This window comes from Pseudochaenichthys georgianus, chromosome 8 (genome assembly GCF_902827115.2).
Source record: "Pseudochaenichthys georgianus chromosome 8, fPseGeo1.2, whole genome shotgun sequence".
NCBI lineage: Eukaryota > Metazoa > Chordata > Actinopteri > Perciformes > Channichthyidae > Pseudochaenichthys > Pseudochaenichthys georgianus.
The window spans coordinates 6,102,649-6,119,670 of record NC_047510.2 but is presented as its reverse complement, the minus strand read 5'-3'; the positions used below and the strand labels follow the sequence as shown (position 1 = coordinate 6,119,670).

Sequence of the window (17,022 nt, the reverse complement as noted above, 5' to 3'; positions counted from 1 at the left end):
TATCTTACTATATACACAGACACACAGTTTAGTAAATATTGTAACACAACAGCATTTGCACTGCAAAATGTTTCAAGTTGCTAGAACACAAAGAAAGTTGGAAAAAACATTTAAAAAGTAAATAATTAACAGAAAAATATAACCACCACTTATTTCAGGTGTTTCTCTTTTCATTCATGGGTAACATGTGTTTATATTGCAAGCAAATAAGATACAAACTAAGAGTGTACGTATTTGAAATATCACAACAATACATTTGACCAAATGCATTGATATGGATATAGAGATAATATTGTGCGGTTAACTTTTGGTGCTTTCATTAAAAAATGTGATTTGTGATTAACAATAATCAGCAATGTGAACGCAATGACTTGATTGTAGGGTACGGGGTAAGTCGCCTCCAACAATGTGACGTCAAATAGTGCAATAGACATAACCGTGTAAAATGCAGGAATAAGAAAATATATATATGTGATCAAACAGAATGTGAAACTAAATACTGCACAGTAGAATGAAGTCCTTTATATTATAATATTATATAAAAAAAATATGTTGACTCTAAACAGATAAATAAGACTAGCTTAGTGGCCTGTTTCACTCATCATATTATCACATTATTAAAGTTTCTGTTTCTTGTAGAAGGTAAATTGTTCTTGTTGTTTTGTTGTGTGCAGCCGGCGCCCCCTGCTGTGGACTCCGGACTCTCAGACGGCAGCAAACAGCCAGATCAGTCAGGTGTGTCTCAACAGTCCTGCCCTGAACCCAGAGGGCAGTGTGATGCAGGCATAATGAAGTGTTGCTGTTACTGAGGAGCTCCTGCTTACTCATTTCACATTTTCTTTCCATTTCACATTTAAGAAAGGAATAAAGGATAAAAAGGGGGTTATCATATACATTTTAGAATTGTATCAGCCCCTTTCTCTCTTGAAAGGTTTACCATCACATTGATATTTAGTGGCAAGACTTTTCATGCATATGATCATTTTCAGCATTACGTCATATTCTTAACCCAGGTATTAATGTTATTGGTTGTGGCTCATCTGTTTTAAGTCTATTTTGTGATATAACCTCTCAATACTCCTTGTAAGGTAATACAACATTTGCAAAACAAAAAAAAATGCATTAATAACAAAACTACAAACTACTGTTTTTGTCACATTGGGGTGCAATATTCAAACCATTTATTTGTCAACATCTGTTACGAATTTGTCGAACTTTTGCGGTCTCTCCATGGCTGCAGGTGGGACCGCTCGCAGGCAGACGGTGACGGTGCAGAGACCGGCGGAGCAGGGCTTCACGCAGCAGTTCATCCGCCCTCAGCTGCTGCTGGAGGGGAAGGTACGGACACATTAATCTTCTCAAAGATTCAAAGGCTTTAATGTCATATGCACACAAGCTAGAGTCAAAATGGAAATGAAAATCTTAAGTCCTGAGAAACAAATAAAAAAATAAGAATTGTATAAAAATAGTGCAAGCAGAAACAGAGTAGAATAAAATAGTGCAGATTATGTTGCAGCCCAATGTGCAAGTAATGCAGATGAAGTCAACTGTATACATGTCATAAGCATACTTAATACAATAAGCTGAATAATGCAGAGAAGTAAATGCAGGAGTCTATATACATGTAAATAGAATAAGATACAAGAACAGAACAGAACGTTTAATATTGTACAGTCAAATACAATTAAATACTGTTTATTACAGTGAGAACAATTTTGATGAATAAATTGTCAGATGCAAACAGATGAATGCTTTAGGTAATGAAGGCACTTAAAGGTCCCATGTCATGCTTTTCCAGTTATTACCCGTCCCCTTGTGTGTTATGTAGCTTGTTCTGCATGTGAACGGTCTGCAGAGTCACAAACCCTCAAAGTACACCCTGTAGCGAGTAAAACTCTAACACAGGAAAGACCTGTCTGTGCTGCCCCAGAACGCCTCGTTGGACATTTCTCTTTTTCCATTTGTTTCTTCCTGAGTATAGTGACGTAACGGCTCCACACACAAACTCAGTGTGAGTTTGTGTGTGTGTGTGTGTGTGTGTGTGTGTGTGTGTGCTTAGGCTGGGTTCAGGCTGAGTTTCGCGCAGTGTCCGAATTACTCATTTGCTTTCGGGGGAGCCCTATTTTTCATTACATTGCATTTAGCTGACGCTTTTATCCAAAGCGACTTACAATAAGTGCGTTCGACCAACAAAATACAAACTTGAAGAAAACAGAATCATATAAGTACATCAGGTTTCATAGAGCAAAAACATTTCAAGTGCTACTCAACTGGCTTTAGATAAGCCAGTCCTTTATTAGTATATAAGTGCTTTGTTAGTAATTCTATCGCTAGAAGTGGAGTCGAAAGAGATGAGTTTTCAGTCTGCGCCGGAAGGTATCTGCTGTCCTGATGTCAGTGGGGAGCTCATTCCACCATTTTGGAGCCAGGATAGCAAACCCACGTGTTTTTGCTGATGGGAACTTGGGTCCCCCTCGCAGCGAGGGTGCAGCGAGTCGTTTGGCTGATGCAGAGCGTAGAGCACGTGCTGGGGTGTACAGTTTAACCATGTCCTGGATGTAGGAAGGGCCAGATCCATTCGCAGCATGGTACGCAAGTACCATTGTCTTGAAGTGGATTCTAGCAGTTACCGGAAGCCAGTGGAGGGAGCGGAGGAGCGGCGTGGTGTGGGAGAATTTAGGAAGGTTGAAGACCAGACGAGCCGCTGCATTCTGGGTGAGCTGCAGAGGTCGGATGGCACATGCAGGTAGACCAGCCAGGAGGGAGTTGCAGTAGTCTAGGCGTGAGATGACGAGAGCCTGGACCAGAACCTGCGTCGCTTTCTGGGTCAGCTGGGGACGTATCCTCCTGATGTTGTAAAGCGTGTATCTGCAGCAGCGGGTTGTAGCAGCGATGTTTGCAGTGAAGGACAGGTTGTTATCTAGGGTCACACCCAGATTCCTTGCAGTCTGAGTCGGGGAAACAACAGAGGTGCCGATGTTGATTGTCAGGTCAAGAGTGGGACAATCTTTTCCCGGAAGGAAAAGCAGTTCAGTTTTGTCAAGGTTGAGCTTGAGATGATGAGCGGACATCCACTGAGAGATGTCAGCTAGACAAGCAGAGATGCGTGCGACGACCTGGGTCTCTGAGCGGGGAAAGGACAGAATTAATTGGGTGTCGTCAGCGTAGCAGTGGTATGAAAAACCATGCGGGCTAATGACTGATCCGAGCGAGTTTGTGTACAGGGAGAAGAGGAGGGGACCAAGAACAGAGCCCTGAGGAACCCCTGTAGTTAATTGACAAGGGTCGGACTCTGACCCTCTCCAAGTAACCCTGTAGGTGCGGTCTTTGAGGTATGAGGTGAGGAGGGAAATTGCAGAGCCTGAAACTCCAAGTTCTTGAAGAGTGTGAAGGAGGATCTGATGGTTCACCGTGTCGAATGCAGCAGACAGGTCCAACAGGATGATGACAGAGGAGAGGGATGCAGGTCAGTGTGTGGGTGAAAGGAGGGTCTGGTGACCCAGCGGTGAGTAAAGGTGAGTTAGAAAAAGAAGAGCGAATATCATCAACCTTTTTTTCAAAGTGGTTAACAAAAGGGAGGAGGGGGAAGGGGCTTTGGGGGGGTCTAAGAGGGTGGAGAAGATGGAAAATAGTTTTTTGGGATTGGAATAGGAAGATTGGATCTTATCTTGAAAGAAAGTGCTTTTTGCCTGAGAGATCGAAGCAGAGAAAGAGGAGAGGAGAGCCTGATAGGTTAGGAGGTCGTCATGGTGTTTGGATTTCCACCGTTTCCGCTCTGCTGCCCGAAGGACGGTTCTATTGGCACGCAGTGCGTCATTTAGCCAGGGAGCAGGAGGGGACTGACGAGCCTGCCGAGATGTGAGAGGACAGAGAGGATGAGAGAGTAGAGAGGAGAGTTTCTGCAGCAGAGTTTGGAGGTAGGAGTTGGAACGAGTCAGAGGAAGGGAGGGCTGAGAGCACCAAGGAGGCAAAGGTAGAAGGGGAGAGGGAACGGAGGTTACGGCGGACAGGTGCAGGATGAGAAGAGATTAGTTTGTTATGTTTGGAAAGGGGTAGAGAGAATGAAATGAAGAAGTGATCGGATGTGTGGAGCGGGTTTACAGAGAGGTTAGAAGTAGTGCAGTTCCTTGAGAATATGAGATCAAGGACATCGCCAGCTTTATGAGTGGGTGGGGACGGAGACAGTGAGAAAGCAAAGGCGGTTAACAGAGATGTTAGTTCGTCTATCTTCCCCGTCTGGAGGTTGAAGTCTCCGAGAAGTACAGCGGGAGGGCCAGATTCAGGGATGTGTGAGAGGAGATGATCCAATTCCTCCAAGAAGTCCCCCAAGGTGGACGGTAGAGAACAACAATGGTTAATTGTATCGGATGGGTTACTGTGACGGCATGGAATTCAAAGGTGGAAGGAGTGAAGTTAGGAAGCTTGAAGAGGGAAAAGCTCCATTTGGGAGAGAGCAGGAGACCAGTGCCACCTCCTCTGCCAGTGGGTCTGGGTGTATGGGAGAAGGAATATGCTGTGGAGAGAGCTGCTGGGGTGGATGTGTTGGATGGAGTAATCCAGGTCTCAGTGAGAGCAAGGAAATCCAGGGTCTGCAGGGAGGCGTAGCCAGAGATGAAGTCCGCCTTAGGAACAGCTGACTGGCAGTTCCACAGGCCGCCTGAAACTAGATGTTGGATGTCAGTGGAGCACGTGGGATAGACGAGAGCAGGCCAGTTATAGCGATTAGGAGATACACGGGGCCAGTGATAATTGCGAGAAGACACATAAACAGGAATGGAGAAAATACACATGATTATAGCATGAGGGGCTAAACAATTAAATTAAATAAAACACCAGAGATACTTAGCTCAATCAAAGTAGGATTTGCCTCCTCTTTGCCACCCTCGTGACTCCAGCAGGACTCCTTTGTCTTTGTCAGTCTTTGACTCCAGCAGGACTCCTTTGTCTTTGTCAGTCTTTGACTCCAGCAGGACTCCTTTGTCTTTGTCAGTCTTTGACTCCAGCAGGACTCCTTTGTCTTTGTCAGTCTTCGTCTGTCTGACGCTCCAGGAAAGTGCTGCCTAAAATGGACACCTGATTGCTGAGTTCTTACAGCTGTGGGGCCACGCCCCTTTAATTAGTTAACTCTCTGCAGCTGGTGGCCCTCAAAAGGAAATCTAGACTGGCTTCCTCCTGACTCGTTATTGTCTTTTCAGTGGCCCAATGGTTTTACAATTACATTAAACCCTAAGTTATAAAGTTATGAGTTTAACCCTTAATACAGTTACACCTAGTCAATAAAGCTCTTAGTATTCTACAAATGTTTAAATCAAAGTTAACCCTAGCAGTCAGTTAGTTCAGTTTTAAGGTTTCAGTCAAATTACTTGTCCCAAGTTTCTGCCTGACAGATACTGTGGCGGTTTTGAGATTTAAAATCACAATTTCAGTCAGATCAACTACAGAGCATTGATACAGAGCACACACACTGAAACAGAGAAGTCTAAAAACAGAATGTTACTCACACAATTCTAGAAGTCACCAGTTGTTATCCTGTCAAAATCGAGTTGCACACTATTTTTCAGTGCACATCCTGCTACTAAAGGCCTCTCCCTCAGTGTGGAGCTGTCAAACTCGACCCTAAAGACGCTTACAGCCAGCCAACTAAAAGTTGTTCCGCTCACGTTGTCATTTTTGACTCCTTCTTTGCTTGTGAATCCAAAAGCTGCGAGGCTTGGCTGTTTTCGTTTTGTCATACTTTTTATTACAAAGCCAGAGTTAAAAAAATATCAATATGAAAATGTAAAATACCGTGCCGGTGTCACCACCGTAACCATAGCAACGTAAGTAGCGTAAAGAATGCAGCGCCGCCACGTACAGATGGCAACACCCAGAAATATTCACAAATGTAAAACAAATATTCAGAAACTGTAATGAACAATGACTATTATTTATTTCAAGAACTTTTATTTACAGAAACTCAACATTTCTAATCTGTGTGACACAAATATACATGATTTTTTTGGGCTCCCCCTATTTATCTCAAAGTCGGCCTTCAGGGGAGCTCCCCCCCTCTTTAGGGGAGCCAAGCTCCCCCTGGCTCCCCCCAATTTCGAACAGTGGTTTTGCGCTGTCTCGCTGACCCCACGCAGCAACCAGGAAACTACACCAGTAATCCAGCTCACACTGTCCGCTCCTCGAGCCTCAAAGGGCGGAGCAGCGAGCCCCGCAACATCCCGCCAACACGGCACCCAGACCCCACGCAGCATTCTCATCTGTTTGTCCTTACTGGTGTCATTTCCTGCTTGCTAACAAACGCCATTGTAACACATAATCACTGATGTTCCACTGTAACGGTGGTGGACTCATCAGAACAGAGTGGGCGAGCTGACTAATCAGAGCACAGTGGGCTCACAGGGAGGGGGGGGCAGGAGCTCCAACAAGGCGTGTAGGACAGAGAGTGAATACACATACTATACAGAGACGCTGTATGAGAAACCAATGTGAGTTTGGAACATTGATCAATGTAAATCTATTCTAGTAGACCTCAACAATGGAAGTATGATCAGTAGAAATGGCCAAACATGGGACCTTTAACAGAGTGCAGGTGTTTAATAGTCTTCTGGCCTGTGGGATGAAGCTGTCCCTGAGTCTGGTGGTTTTAGTCCGGAGGCTGCGGTCCCGCCTGCCAGACGGCAGCAGACAGAACAGTTTGTGGCTGGGGTGATTGTGTTAATAATCATTTTCTATTGACTCAAATTAGAACTGGGATGCAAATAAAAGTTGTTCACTTCAAGTAAACATTTGTAGGGGTTGTATGGTTGTTATTTTTTTATCTCAGAAAATATCACATTTTTGTGTCTAAATGTATGAATTTATACTCAGTTTTTTCTTGTAAATGAATTATTTCAATCTAAGAGAATTTCATTTTTATTTCTTGCAAATATATGACTTTATAATCTCAGAATGTTTTTTTCTATAAATGTACCACCTAAAATATCCTTGTTTATTTCCTGTTAATTAGAAAAAGAAATCTGTAAATTAAGCACTTTAGTTAATTGAAGATCATTTATGTTGATTTTTTTCTCAATTTATGACATTATATTCTCAAATATTAGAGTTTTTTTCTTGTAGATTTAACCCTATTAAATACTTTATACTCAGAGAATTACCACTTGTTTTGAAATACATTTGCTAATTTACTTTCAGATCTGTTTTTTGGATTTCTTTTCCCTTCCATGTCTTCCATTACATTTGTCTTTTCCATCATAGTCTTAAGGGATGGTTATAAAACAGATAATATACTCTTTCCCCCCCCTCATCAGTGTGTGTGTCCCCTGTGTGTGTTTCAGGATGCAGAGGCCATCTATCAGTGGCTGAGTGACTTCCAGCTGGAGCAGTACATCGGGAACTTCATCAATAACGGCTATGATGTTCCCACCATCAGCAGGATGACTCCGGAGGTGAATAAGGACCCTCTCTGGTGCTTCACAGTATAATAGGACCTGGTTAGCTGTGCAGCCTTCATCAGATGTCCTTTGTGTTGTGTTGTCCTCAGGATCTGACCGCCATCGGAGTGACCAAACCCGGACACCGCAAGAAAATCTCCATCGAGATCAACAACCTGAACATCCCCGAGTGGCTGCCGGAGTACATCCCAGTAAGAAACAAACAGCTTCCTGCTGCGTGGCTTCCTCACCTTGTGACTGTATACTATGTATTATTAATGTTATAATGCTACTAAAGATCATTTTGAGGTAGTTATACTTTACATTAGTATTTTCATTTGATGCTACTTTGTACTCCACTTCATTTTTTGGCAGCTTTAGTTACTTTACAAATTCATTTTATTAGTGATAATTGTAAGTAATTCAGCAACAGCAAATTAAGTAATTCAAATAAGCTCCACCTGTAATACATACCCATTAATATAATATATATGATTCTGAAATGGGATATTACCCTTAAGTCATTTTACAATTTAAAATTGCTACTTTAACTTTATGAAAGATCTGAGTGATTCTTCCTCCACTTGTGTATACTGGCGTGTTCCTGATGCTGATCTGTTCCTCCTCTCAGTCGGACCTGGGGGAGTGGCTCAGTGCCATCGGCCTCCCCCAGTACCAAAGGAAGCTCTCTGAAAACGGCTACGACTCCATCAGCATCGTCAAAGACCTCACATGGGAGGATCTGCAGGAGATCGGCATCACCAAACTGGGTGAGGACACTTTTTATTCTGTCATGAACTCAATAGAGTATTTGTTGAGGTCTTATGCTCAGCAGGTACGTATGGTTGTTGGAAACAGTGTTTTCTTACTTTAATATCATGGTTGTATTTTCCCTCCAGGCCACCAAAAGAAACTGATGCTGGCGGTGAAGAAGCTGTGTGACATCCACCGAGCAATCCTCCAGGCGGACTCAGGCCAAGGCACGCTGCGTCGTAAAGGCCCCGGAGCCCTCCACCTGGTGGCCATCGAGCCGCCCGACTCTGCGGGGGAGTCTCCTCGCACCCCCAAGATGCTTACCTTCCAGGACAGCGAGCTGAGCGCCGAGCTGCAGAGCGCCATGTCCAGCCACTATGGAGGCTGCGAGGAAGGCATGGCCTTCAAGAATGCAGTGGGGATGTCCCAGAGCCAGGAGAGCATGGACGCCCGGTCCAGAGGCTCCGGGCGCTCCCAGGAGCCCCCCACCGCCTCCATCAACCCCCACAGCTGGTCGCAGGAGAGCCTGGAGGGCAGCCCGGCCAGGGAGAGGAACCTCCCCGAGGGCTGGGACCAGCGGCCCCTGCACCAGCAGACGCTGCCCAAGCAGGTTCCTCTGGGCACGGCCACCGTGTTCAAGTACCCGGCAATTCCAGCCAAGCCTAAACTGCCTGGGTCCCCTCGGGGCCCCTCCCCTCACGGCTCCCCAGCGCTGAAGGGTTTCAGCTACTTGCATTCTCACTGTGGCTCCACAGACTTGAGCTCGAGGCCGGAGAACTACAGCATGACATTGACACCACCTAAAAAACGCGCCCAAACCCGCTATGCTCTGTCTGATGGGGAGCCAGACGAGGACGAGTACGAGCCGTCGAGTCGCTGTAGAAACCTGTCGTCCTACGCCACCTTGACCCGCAAACCGGGTCGCAGCCATCTGGCTCGATTGCAGTCGAGTTCAGAGAAGAACGGCAACGTGGGACGCAGCCAGTCCTTTGCGGTGCGCGCCCGTAAAAAAGGTCCCCCTCCTCCGCCTCCAAAGAGACTGAGCTCAGTGAGCAGCACCAACAGCGACGAGCTCAGCGACAGCAGCACCACGTCCTCTGTTGGCGGGGGGGTAACGGACAGCCCAGTGAGCGTGAGGAGCATCGCAGCCTCTCTGGAGGGCAGGACGGAGGGGAAAACCCCCAGCTCAGAGGAGGCTTCCCCTGCACACAGCGCTGCAGGGCAGGAGGCTGCGGGGGTGAGGAGGAGGGTGCAGAGCGAGTGTATTCCATCCCAGACCCGCAGCGTCCCGGTGCCGGATCGGGGGGTGAAGTCTGACACGGAGGAGGAAGACTCAAAAGGCTGCAGGCTGGAGGGCTCCTCCTCCCCTCAGAACAGCTCCAGTGAGTGCATCCCCTTCGCAGAGGAGGGTAACTTGACTATCAAACAGAGGCCTAAAGCCCCCGCCCCCCCCCGAGCTGAGGCGGTGCTGGAGCCCCCAGAGGCACAAGCAGCCAAGGACTCAGAGCTGCCAGAGTTTAATCTGAAGGAGTCGGACACGGTGAAGCGCCGGCACAAGCCAAAAGACAAGGAGCAGGGAGAAGGCTCCCCCAGCAGAGAGAGGCTGGATTCAGAGTCCCGCAGCAGCAGGCCCCCCTCCCAGTGCCAGGACCAGGACCAGGACCAGCTCAGCCTGAGGATCAGTGAGGCCCGGCTGGAGAGGCCTGCCAGCCCGGCAACAGGATCCTCCATCAGACCTCCCCTCTCTCCCAGACCTGCCGTCGCCCCGAAGCCGGTCCGCCACAGTCTGCTGGCCGCACAGGGTAAGAGGCTGACAACACAAACTACCGATAGGAAGAAAGAACCCACAGGATTCTCCGCAGTGGAAGGAGCATTCCTCTTGAGCAACGTAGATTCTCAAGTCAGGACCTCCTGCTCAACTGACCCAAACTCTAAGCAAACACTATCAAACAGAGTTCTGTAAGCTTTTTGAATCCAACTTCATTTGACTTCATGCAGGTTTCATTTTTTCAGATAACAATTGTTTATAATTCAAAGCATCAACATCTCATTATTCCCCATACTGTGGAGGTTACATTTCTTGAATCATGTAAATCCCAACAATGTTTTGCTGTTTATGTTAGACTTGACTTGGGACTTGTTGATCTTGATGTTGGACTTTTGGATTTATGACTTTTGATTTAAGGTTTGTTGCTTCTAAATAGATGTATGACTTTACTGCTGTTGATGTTGGACTTTATTTGGTAGTAGTTACTCTGACTTGAGTTTGGACTTGTTGATCTTGGGTTCGTACTTGTTGATCTTGAGTTCGTACTTGTTGATCTTGAGTTCGTACTTGTTGATCTTGAGTTCGGACTTGTTGATCTTGAGTTCGTACTTGTTGATCTTGAGTTCGTACTTGTTGATCTTGAGTTCGTACTTGTTGATCTTGAGTTCGTACTTGTTGATCTTGAGTTCGTGCTTGTTGATCTTGAGTTCGTACTTGTTGATCTTGAGTTCGTACTTGTTGATCTTGAGTTCGTACTTGTTGATCTTCAGTTCGTACTTGTTGATCTTGAGTTCGGACTTGTTGATCTTGAGTTTGGACTTGTTGATCTTGAGTTCGGACTTGTTGATCTTGACTTTGGACTTGTTGATCTTGAGTTCGTACTTGTTGATCTTGAGTTTGGACTTGTTGATCTTGAGTTTGGACTTGTTGATCTTGAGTTTGGACTTGTTGATCTTGAGTTCGTACTCAGGCATGAGAATCACTCACCTTTCGGCAAAATTCGCCGTTTTGAATCCAAAATAGGTCGTTTGTGTGATTCATGTAGATCTGCAATAAAAATATTTTTGGGGTATGGGGGGGGGGGGGGGAGGTCTGGGACCCGGAGTAATCTGCTTCCGCGAGCTGTTATGTGCCATCATGACACGAATGGTGTTCTTTTTTTATATATTATAATGCAGCGAGAGCTGTGTGCTCGAGTCTTCCTGCCTGTCGGCTCTGCTGCTCCGCGATGATGGTCAAGCTTCAGCAGCCACATTAGCTACGGGTGCGTTCGTTAATATTAACTGTGCGGTCCGGAGTCACTGTGGCACAGACTGGACCGCTGGTGAACAGCTGTTATAACGGGCCGTTCAGGTGTTCAGAGCAGAGCTCCCTGTCGGAGCGCAGAGCGTGATGTGTACTGAAAAGTGTTTCTGTCGCAATATTATCGTTGAGCTAGCTAGCTAGCATACATTGTCACTAACTGCTAACGTTAGCTTTAGCCTTCGTTTTCTAATAGTTTTTTTTCATAGGCGATAAACGGAGGTGGTATAAGTAGTAATCTTGTACTTGATTAAAAGCAGAAATACTCAGATCTTGTACTTGAGTAAAAGTAGAAGTACTCAGGTCTTGTACTTGAGTAAAAGTAGAAGTACCAGAGTGTAGGAATAGGAATACTCTGTTAGTAAAAGTACTGCATTCAAAATGTTCCTCAAGTAAAAGTAGAAAAGTATTCTCATCTAAATATAGTGAAAGTAAAGATTGGTCCATTTCAGAATAATATATATGATATGTTTTATAATGATTGATCATGAAAGTGTTCTCAAAGCTGGTGAAGGTGCAGCTAGTTTGAATGACTTTGTAGACTGCAGGGTAGCTGGTGAAGGTGCAGCTAGTTTGAATGGCTTTGTAGACTGCAGGGTAGCTGGTGGATTCACTCCAGGTGGAACTAAAGTCTGATTCAACACTTGATTATATTTCACACCATTCATCCAGATCTGTGAAGTAACTAAAGGTATTAAATACATGTAGTGGAGTAAAAGTACACCATTTACCTCTGAACTGTAGTCAGGAATATGTTTGTCCTTACTGTCGCTCTTGACATTGGACTTGATTTGGGAACTGTTGGTTTTGTCTTTGGACTAGTAGGATTTGTTAGGACTTGTTGCTCCTAACCTTGGACTTAATATGGAACCTTTTGGGTTGCACTTGTTTTTTGACTTGTTGCTCTTGATGTTAGACATAAGACTTTATTACTGTTGACGTTGGGCTTAATTTGGGACTTGTGGAGTAAGACTCAACTTGGTACTTCTTGCACTTGACATTGGACATGATTCGGGACTCCATTTGTCTAGACCAGGGGTCTCCAACCTTTCTCCACCTGAGAGCTACTTTGAAAAAATGAAAGTGGCCAAGAGCTACTTGCATCGCATCGCTTACATTTATTCACATAGCACTCATCAGTTGAATTAAGCTACTTTTGTGTGAAATTGAAATACCTAAAGCTTATCTAAAATCTTAACTTCACATCAAGGTCCAAGAAAACAACAATTTCTCACATTATTATGGCCCACATAATAAATACATCGCCTTAATCACCACCTTGCAAGCATCTTATGGCACGTGTGTAAAATAAGTGCATTCACTCTTTTTTACAGTCAGTGAGATGACTGGCGCTGCATGGAGTCACCATAGAGGTGTATGCTGGACCCACTCAGGTGCACTCTAATAGAGTCATTTACATGTTCATCAGTCGGTCTTGTTCTGTATTTAGATTTCATGACATGCAGAAAAAGCTGCTTCACAAAGGGATGTACACAGAATCAAATAAAGCAGACATGTTCAGTGCTGCTTGGTGAATGTTCTTATAGTTTTCTGGGTCTACAAGGCTCCAGAAATGTTGAGAGTTTTGCTGAGACTTCAGCTGAACATGATTTTGGAGATTTATAACCTCCATCTCCACAGGATCGACACTGAACAGTGCAGCCATCTTTTCTTCTTCTTCGTATTGACATGAAATTATAAACCATAATTAATCAATTGTATAGGTCTAGCCTCCCTATATCTGTGTGTGACATTTTTCCATCCTCAAAAACAAAAAACTAATACTTCTGCAGTCGAGCTTCAGCTTCAAGCAACGGTCTTCTGTTAAAAAAAGGACACTGAATGTCTTGAATGAGGCATCACACACAGGACTTAAGTCTGAACACAGCAGACAACAGGAGTATTTACAACAGCATTATAAAAACTAAAATAGTGCATGTGGGTGCACACTTACATTCTCTGTCTTACTGTTACATGAATCCCATGAATGTATGAGACGAAGTTAGCTTCATCATCTCAATCAGTGATTAAGTGAATAATAAAGTTTCTATCGGGTCACTATCAGCCTGTCACTCTTATTAGTAGTTATTTTTCAGGAGGGGGCGGGGCTTGGAGGAACGGAGAGGAGACGGTGATTGCGGAAGCTTTCCTCCTGCCTTCACAAACTTTACACGCGTATTTATCAACTGAAAATAGCAAGAGGACATTCATACTCTGCAATCCAAGACTTGATTAAATCCACCAAAAACCTGACATTACGATAACGAGTGTTTTTCAAAAAACACAAATCCCTCCCTGTGTGTCTCTGAGCCGCAGCGACGCGGCCTGATTCAGAGCGGGTCATTCTGCCGTTGGTTTGACTGGTGCTGCTGGAGAAAGCAGACTGGTCCGTGTGTGGTGTCGCTGTGCCGCTGTCACATCTGCTACTTGATTTCTGCGTCACCGACCAATTTTATATTTGTGTGACAGAAACAATTCTAAAATAAAAACACTTTATTGTCCGGCCGCGGCCGAAAATCAAGCAGCAACGTTACTACGCTATAATCGATAATCGAGCGGCGAGCTACTGAAAAGCTGCCCGCGAGCTACCGACTTTAATTTAAACTTTAAGTTCTTGACTTAGACTTTTTTGTGTAGAGGGATTGTTGCTTTTGATTTAGTACTTAATGATCTTGATTTAGGCTCAATTTGTGACTTTATTTCTCTTAATTTTGGACTTGTGTGTGTCCTGTTGAACATGTCAGTATCTGACCTGCCGTTGTCTCCTCAGCAGCGGGACTCTCCTCTCAATCTGTCACCGTCAGTGTGGTTCAGAGTGTGGCCTTCACCTCTCCGTGCTCTCCCTCTCACGGGTCCCTGGCTCCGTGCTCCCCGGCCCGCCCGGCCCCTCAGAGCCCCTCTCTGGCAGCAGTGAGGCCTCAGGTGTGTGCGGTGGTTCCGGGTCCGGCCCCCGACTCGTCCTCTGGGACTGAGGTGGTTCAGCAGAGACTGGATCAGACCAGCACGTCGCTGGCAGCCGCTCTGAAGGCCGTGGAGAGAAAACTGAACCTGGAAGAAAACTCCGAAGGGTAAGAAAGAGTCACTACTGGGACTGTAAGGAAGGGATGAAGTGCAGCGAGCAGGTCATCATTGCAAAAGGAAACCTGTCATATTGATTTCAATATTAACTGATTTAAAGATGATTGTATTGCTTCCACCAAGACAAAGTGTCTGTTGTAGAAGGAATGGTTCAAACTGTGGTGAAAGCACTTATCAATGTTGTCTGCCCTTTAACTTTCAATAACATGAGTTTTTGTTGAAAATATCTAAATAAAGACATATTTCCAAAAGAAGAATTAGTATCTCAAAATTAAGACTTGGTATCTAAAAATTAAGACTAAGTCTCTCAAAATAAAGAGTTAGTATCTCAAAATTAAGACTAATGGCGCATTTCCACTACAGCTCGCTTTAAGCGTACCGAGCCGTGCGGGGCCCGTTTTTGGTTGCGTTTCCACTTGGCGTCTAGTGGGTACTATTTCACAGTGTTTCTGGCCCCATAAAATCGAGGTTCTTAGCGGGCCAACAACCAGGCTGAGTCGGGCTGAGTATGCTAAACTAGAGAGATAATCGCTGGCAAGGGGACTACAACTACAACAAAATGAACATATTTGACCGTGATTTAATTGTAATACACGTTTCAAAATGATGCCGAAGTAACAACATACTGATACTGGTTAGTAAAAACCATGAATTAATGCTTTGACAAGTCTGCAGACAGACGGCAGGCGAAAAACCTTTTAAAATGCGTGTTTTCTGAATGGAGATTGGCTAAGCTAACGCAGTATATGCTCCGACCGTCCACACTCACAACAACGGCCTACAGACATAAATAAACCAGCGACTGTATTCGCCATGACACAGGCAGTCTGTGGTTTGTACTTGTTTAACTTTTGTCTAGTTTCTGGACAGATATGAAGAGCTGTTAGCTTGAGTGCTAACAGCTAACGGCTGATGTTGTTTTTATGTGGTTCGCATTGAAGATGACGTTACGGCTCCGCCTACACTGCGTTACTATAGTTACTGCCCCAGCTACTAAGCTGTAATGGAAACGCAGCATAAAGTGAGCCTGGCCTAACTATACCGTACTAAGCCGAGCGAGGCCCTGCAGTGGAAATGGAAAATAAAGAATTAGTATCTCAAAATAAAGACTTAGTATTTCTAAATAAAGACTAAGTATCTTAAGTTAGTCTATATTTTTGATATAATTAGTCTTTATTTTGAAAGACTAAGTATCTCAAAACAACGAAATAATGTTATAGTATCATAAAATAATGACTTATCACAAAATGATGATTTAGTTAATAATAATGTATTTCCCAAAACAAAGACTTAATATCTCAATATGATGACCCCACTCTGTCATCATGCCCAGATGGTTAAATGGAAAAACCAGAGAACCTCTGGCTTAGCGTAGAGTACGGTTGGTCAAAAGAATGTGGCTGCAGGCAGACAACGACATGATGAATAATGCAGGGTCGGATCTACGAGGGGGAAAGGGGGGCAGCTGCCCCCCCCCCCCCCCACTGTAGAGCCTTGCCCCCCCCAGCTGCCACCCTAACTTTTGTTTCCCTACAACTGTACTTGTAGAAACAAACCTACACTATGTCCACAAGCTTCTCAAGCAACGAAACAAGCAGTTCATTAATTAAAAGTGAATCATTTTAAATATCATATTTGCCCCGGCCCTGCATTAAATTGCGGAGCGGCGTTCACACAGACAGCGGCTCACACCGCTGCAGAGAGGGAGCGAGCTGTCCCAGCACCTGAAGGTGGATCAGCTTCCCCTGGGCGCATTTCCCCTTCCACTAGTTTTGCTTTTACTGAAGACGAGAGCTTGAAACAAAATATTAATAAAACTCTGCCGTTTGAATCGATAGCGTTTAACAGATGGTCGTTGTTTGGGACGTTACGTTACAAAATACTACGCAGACAGCGCTAGCTGGGAGATCGATCACTTTATTTGCTAAACTGCGGTACTATTAAATCCACGTCAATTACACATCACAGCAATGAGGCCAGATAAATTAAACCAGGATACAAACTTTACCGTCAAACTGGATCTAAACACAGCTGCCTGTGTGCGTTTGATAAATAATTTCTAATTTTATATTTATTATAGGCTATGCTACTTATTAGCTACATGGCCCTAACGTGTAAAGTTATACAAGCATTTGTACCAGTGCTTTTCACAAGTAGACTCTTGCAGGCCAGAGTAGCTGGAGTGATTCAACAAGAACAAAAAGACATATCTGAGAAGTGATCAGGAAGAGGAAAAGAGAGATGGAGAGACCAGGAGGGTCAGAGCAGGAGAAAGAGGAAGAGATGAAGAGACCAGGAGGAAGAGGAGGAGATGAAGAGACCAGGAGGGTCAGAGTAGGAGAAAGAGGAAGAGATGAAGAGACCAGGAGGAAGAGGAGGAGATGAAGAGACCAGGAGGGTCAGAGCAGGAGGAAGCCAGGAGCAGATGAAGACATTAGTGAAGAAGAAGAAATGTATGTGAGGAATAAAGATGAAGTGTCAGAAAGAGGGACAGAGGCAGGGATCATGAGGCAGAGGAGACTCCAGCTGGACCACATGGTACGCATATTCCATTACAGCAGCACAATCTAGCGGCTCTTAGTATTGACAAATATTGATTGAAATGTGTTGCTGCACAGGTCACCTTTAGCTCTCTTAAGAGATGGGTGATGTCATTTGTGTAAATAATTATAACTAAGTACTTTGACTGTACTTCAG

At 44.7% G+C, this 17,022-nt stretch overlaps 1 protein-coding gene across 4 annotated transcripts in view; it reads left to right on the top strand.

Annotated features, from left to right (window-relative positions):
* LOC117451043 (caskin-2-like) overlaps window positions 1-17,022 on the top strand; it is a 95,600-nt gene that overhangs the window by 74,735 nt on the left and 3,843 nt on the right. For 2 of the 4 annotated variants that reach the window (XM_071203935.1, XM_071203933.1), the window contains 8 exons: window positions 675-735; window positions 1,241-1,338; window positions 7,329-7,439; window positions 7,535-7,636; window positions 8,056-8,194; window positions 8,324-9,979; window positions 12,582-12,641; window positions 14,018-14,315. In XM_071203935.1, the coding sequence (XP_071060036.1) occupies window positions 675-735; window positions 1,241-1,338; window positions 7,329-7,439; window positions 7,535-7,636; window positions 8,056-8,194; window positions 8,324-9,979; window positions 12,582-12,641; window positions 14,018-14,315 (2,525 nt within the window). The remainder of the gene's footprint in view (window positions 1-674; window positions 736-1,240; window positions 1,339-7,328; window positions 7,440-7,534; window positions 7,637-8,055; window positions 8,195-8,323; window positions 9,980-12,581; window positions 12,642-14,017; window positions 14,316-17,022) is intronic. The other 2 variants (XM_071203934.1, XM_034089123.2) reach the window with 2 other exon arrangements.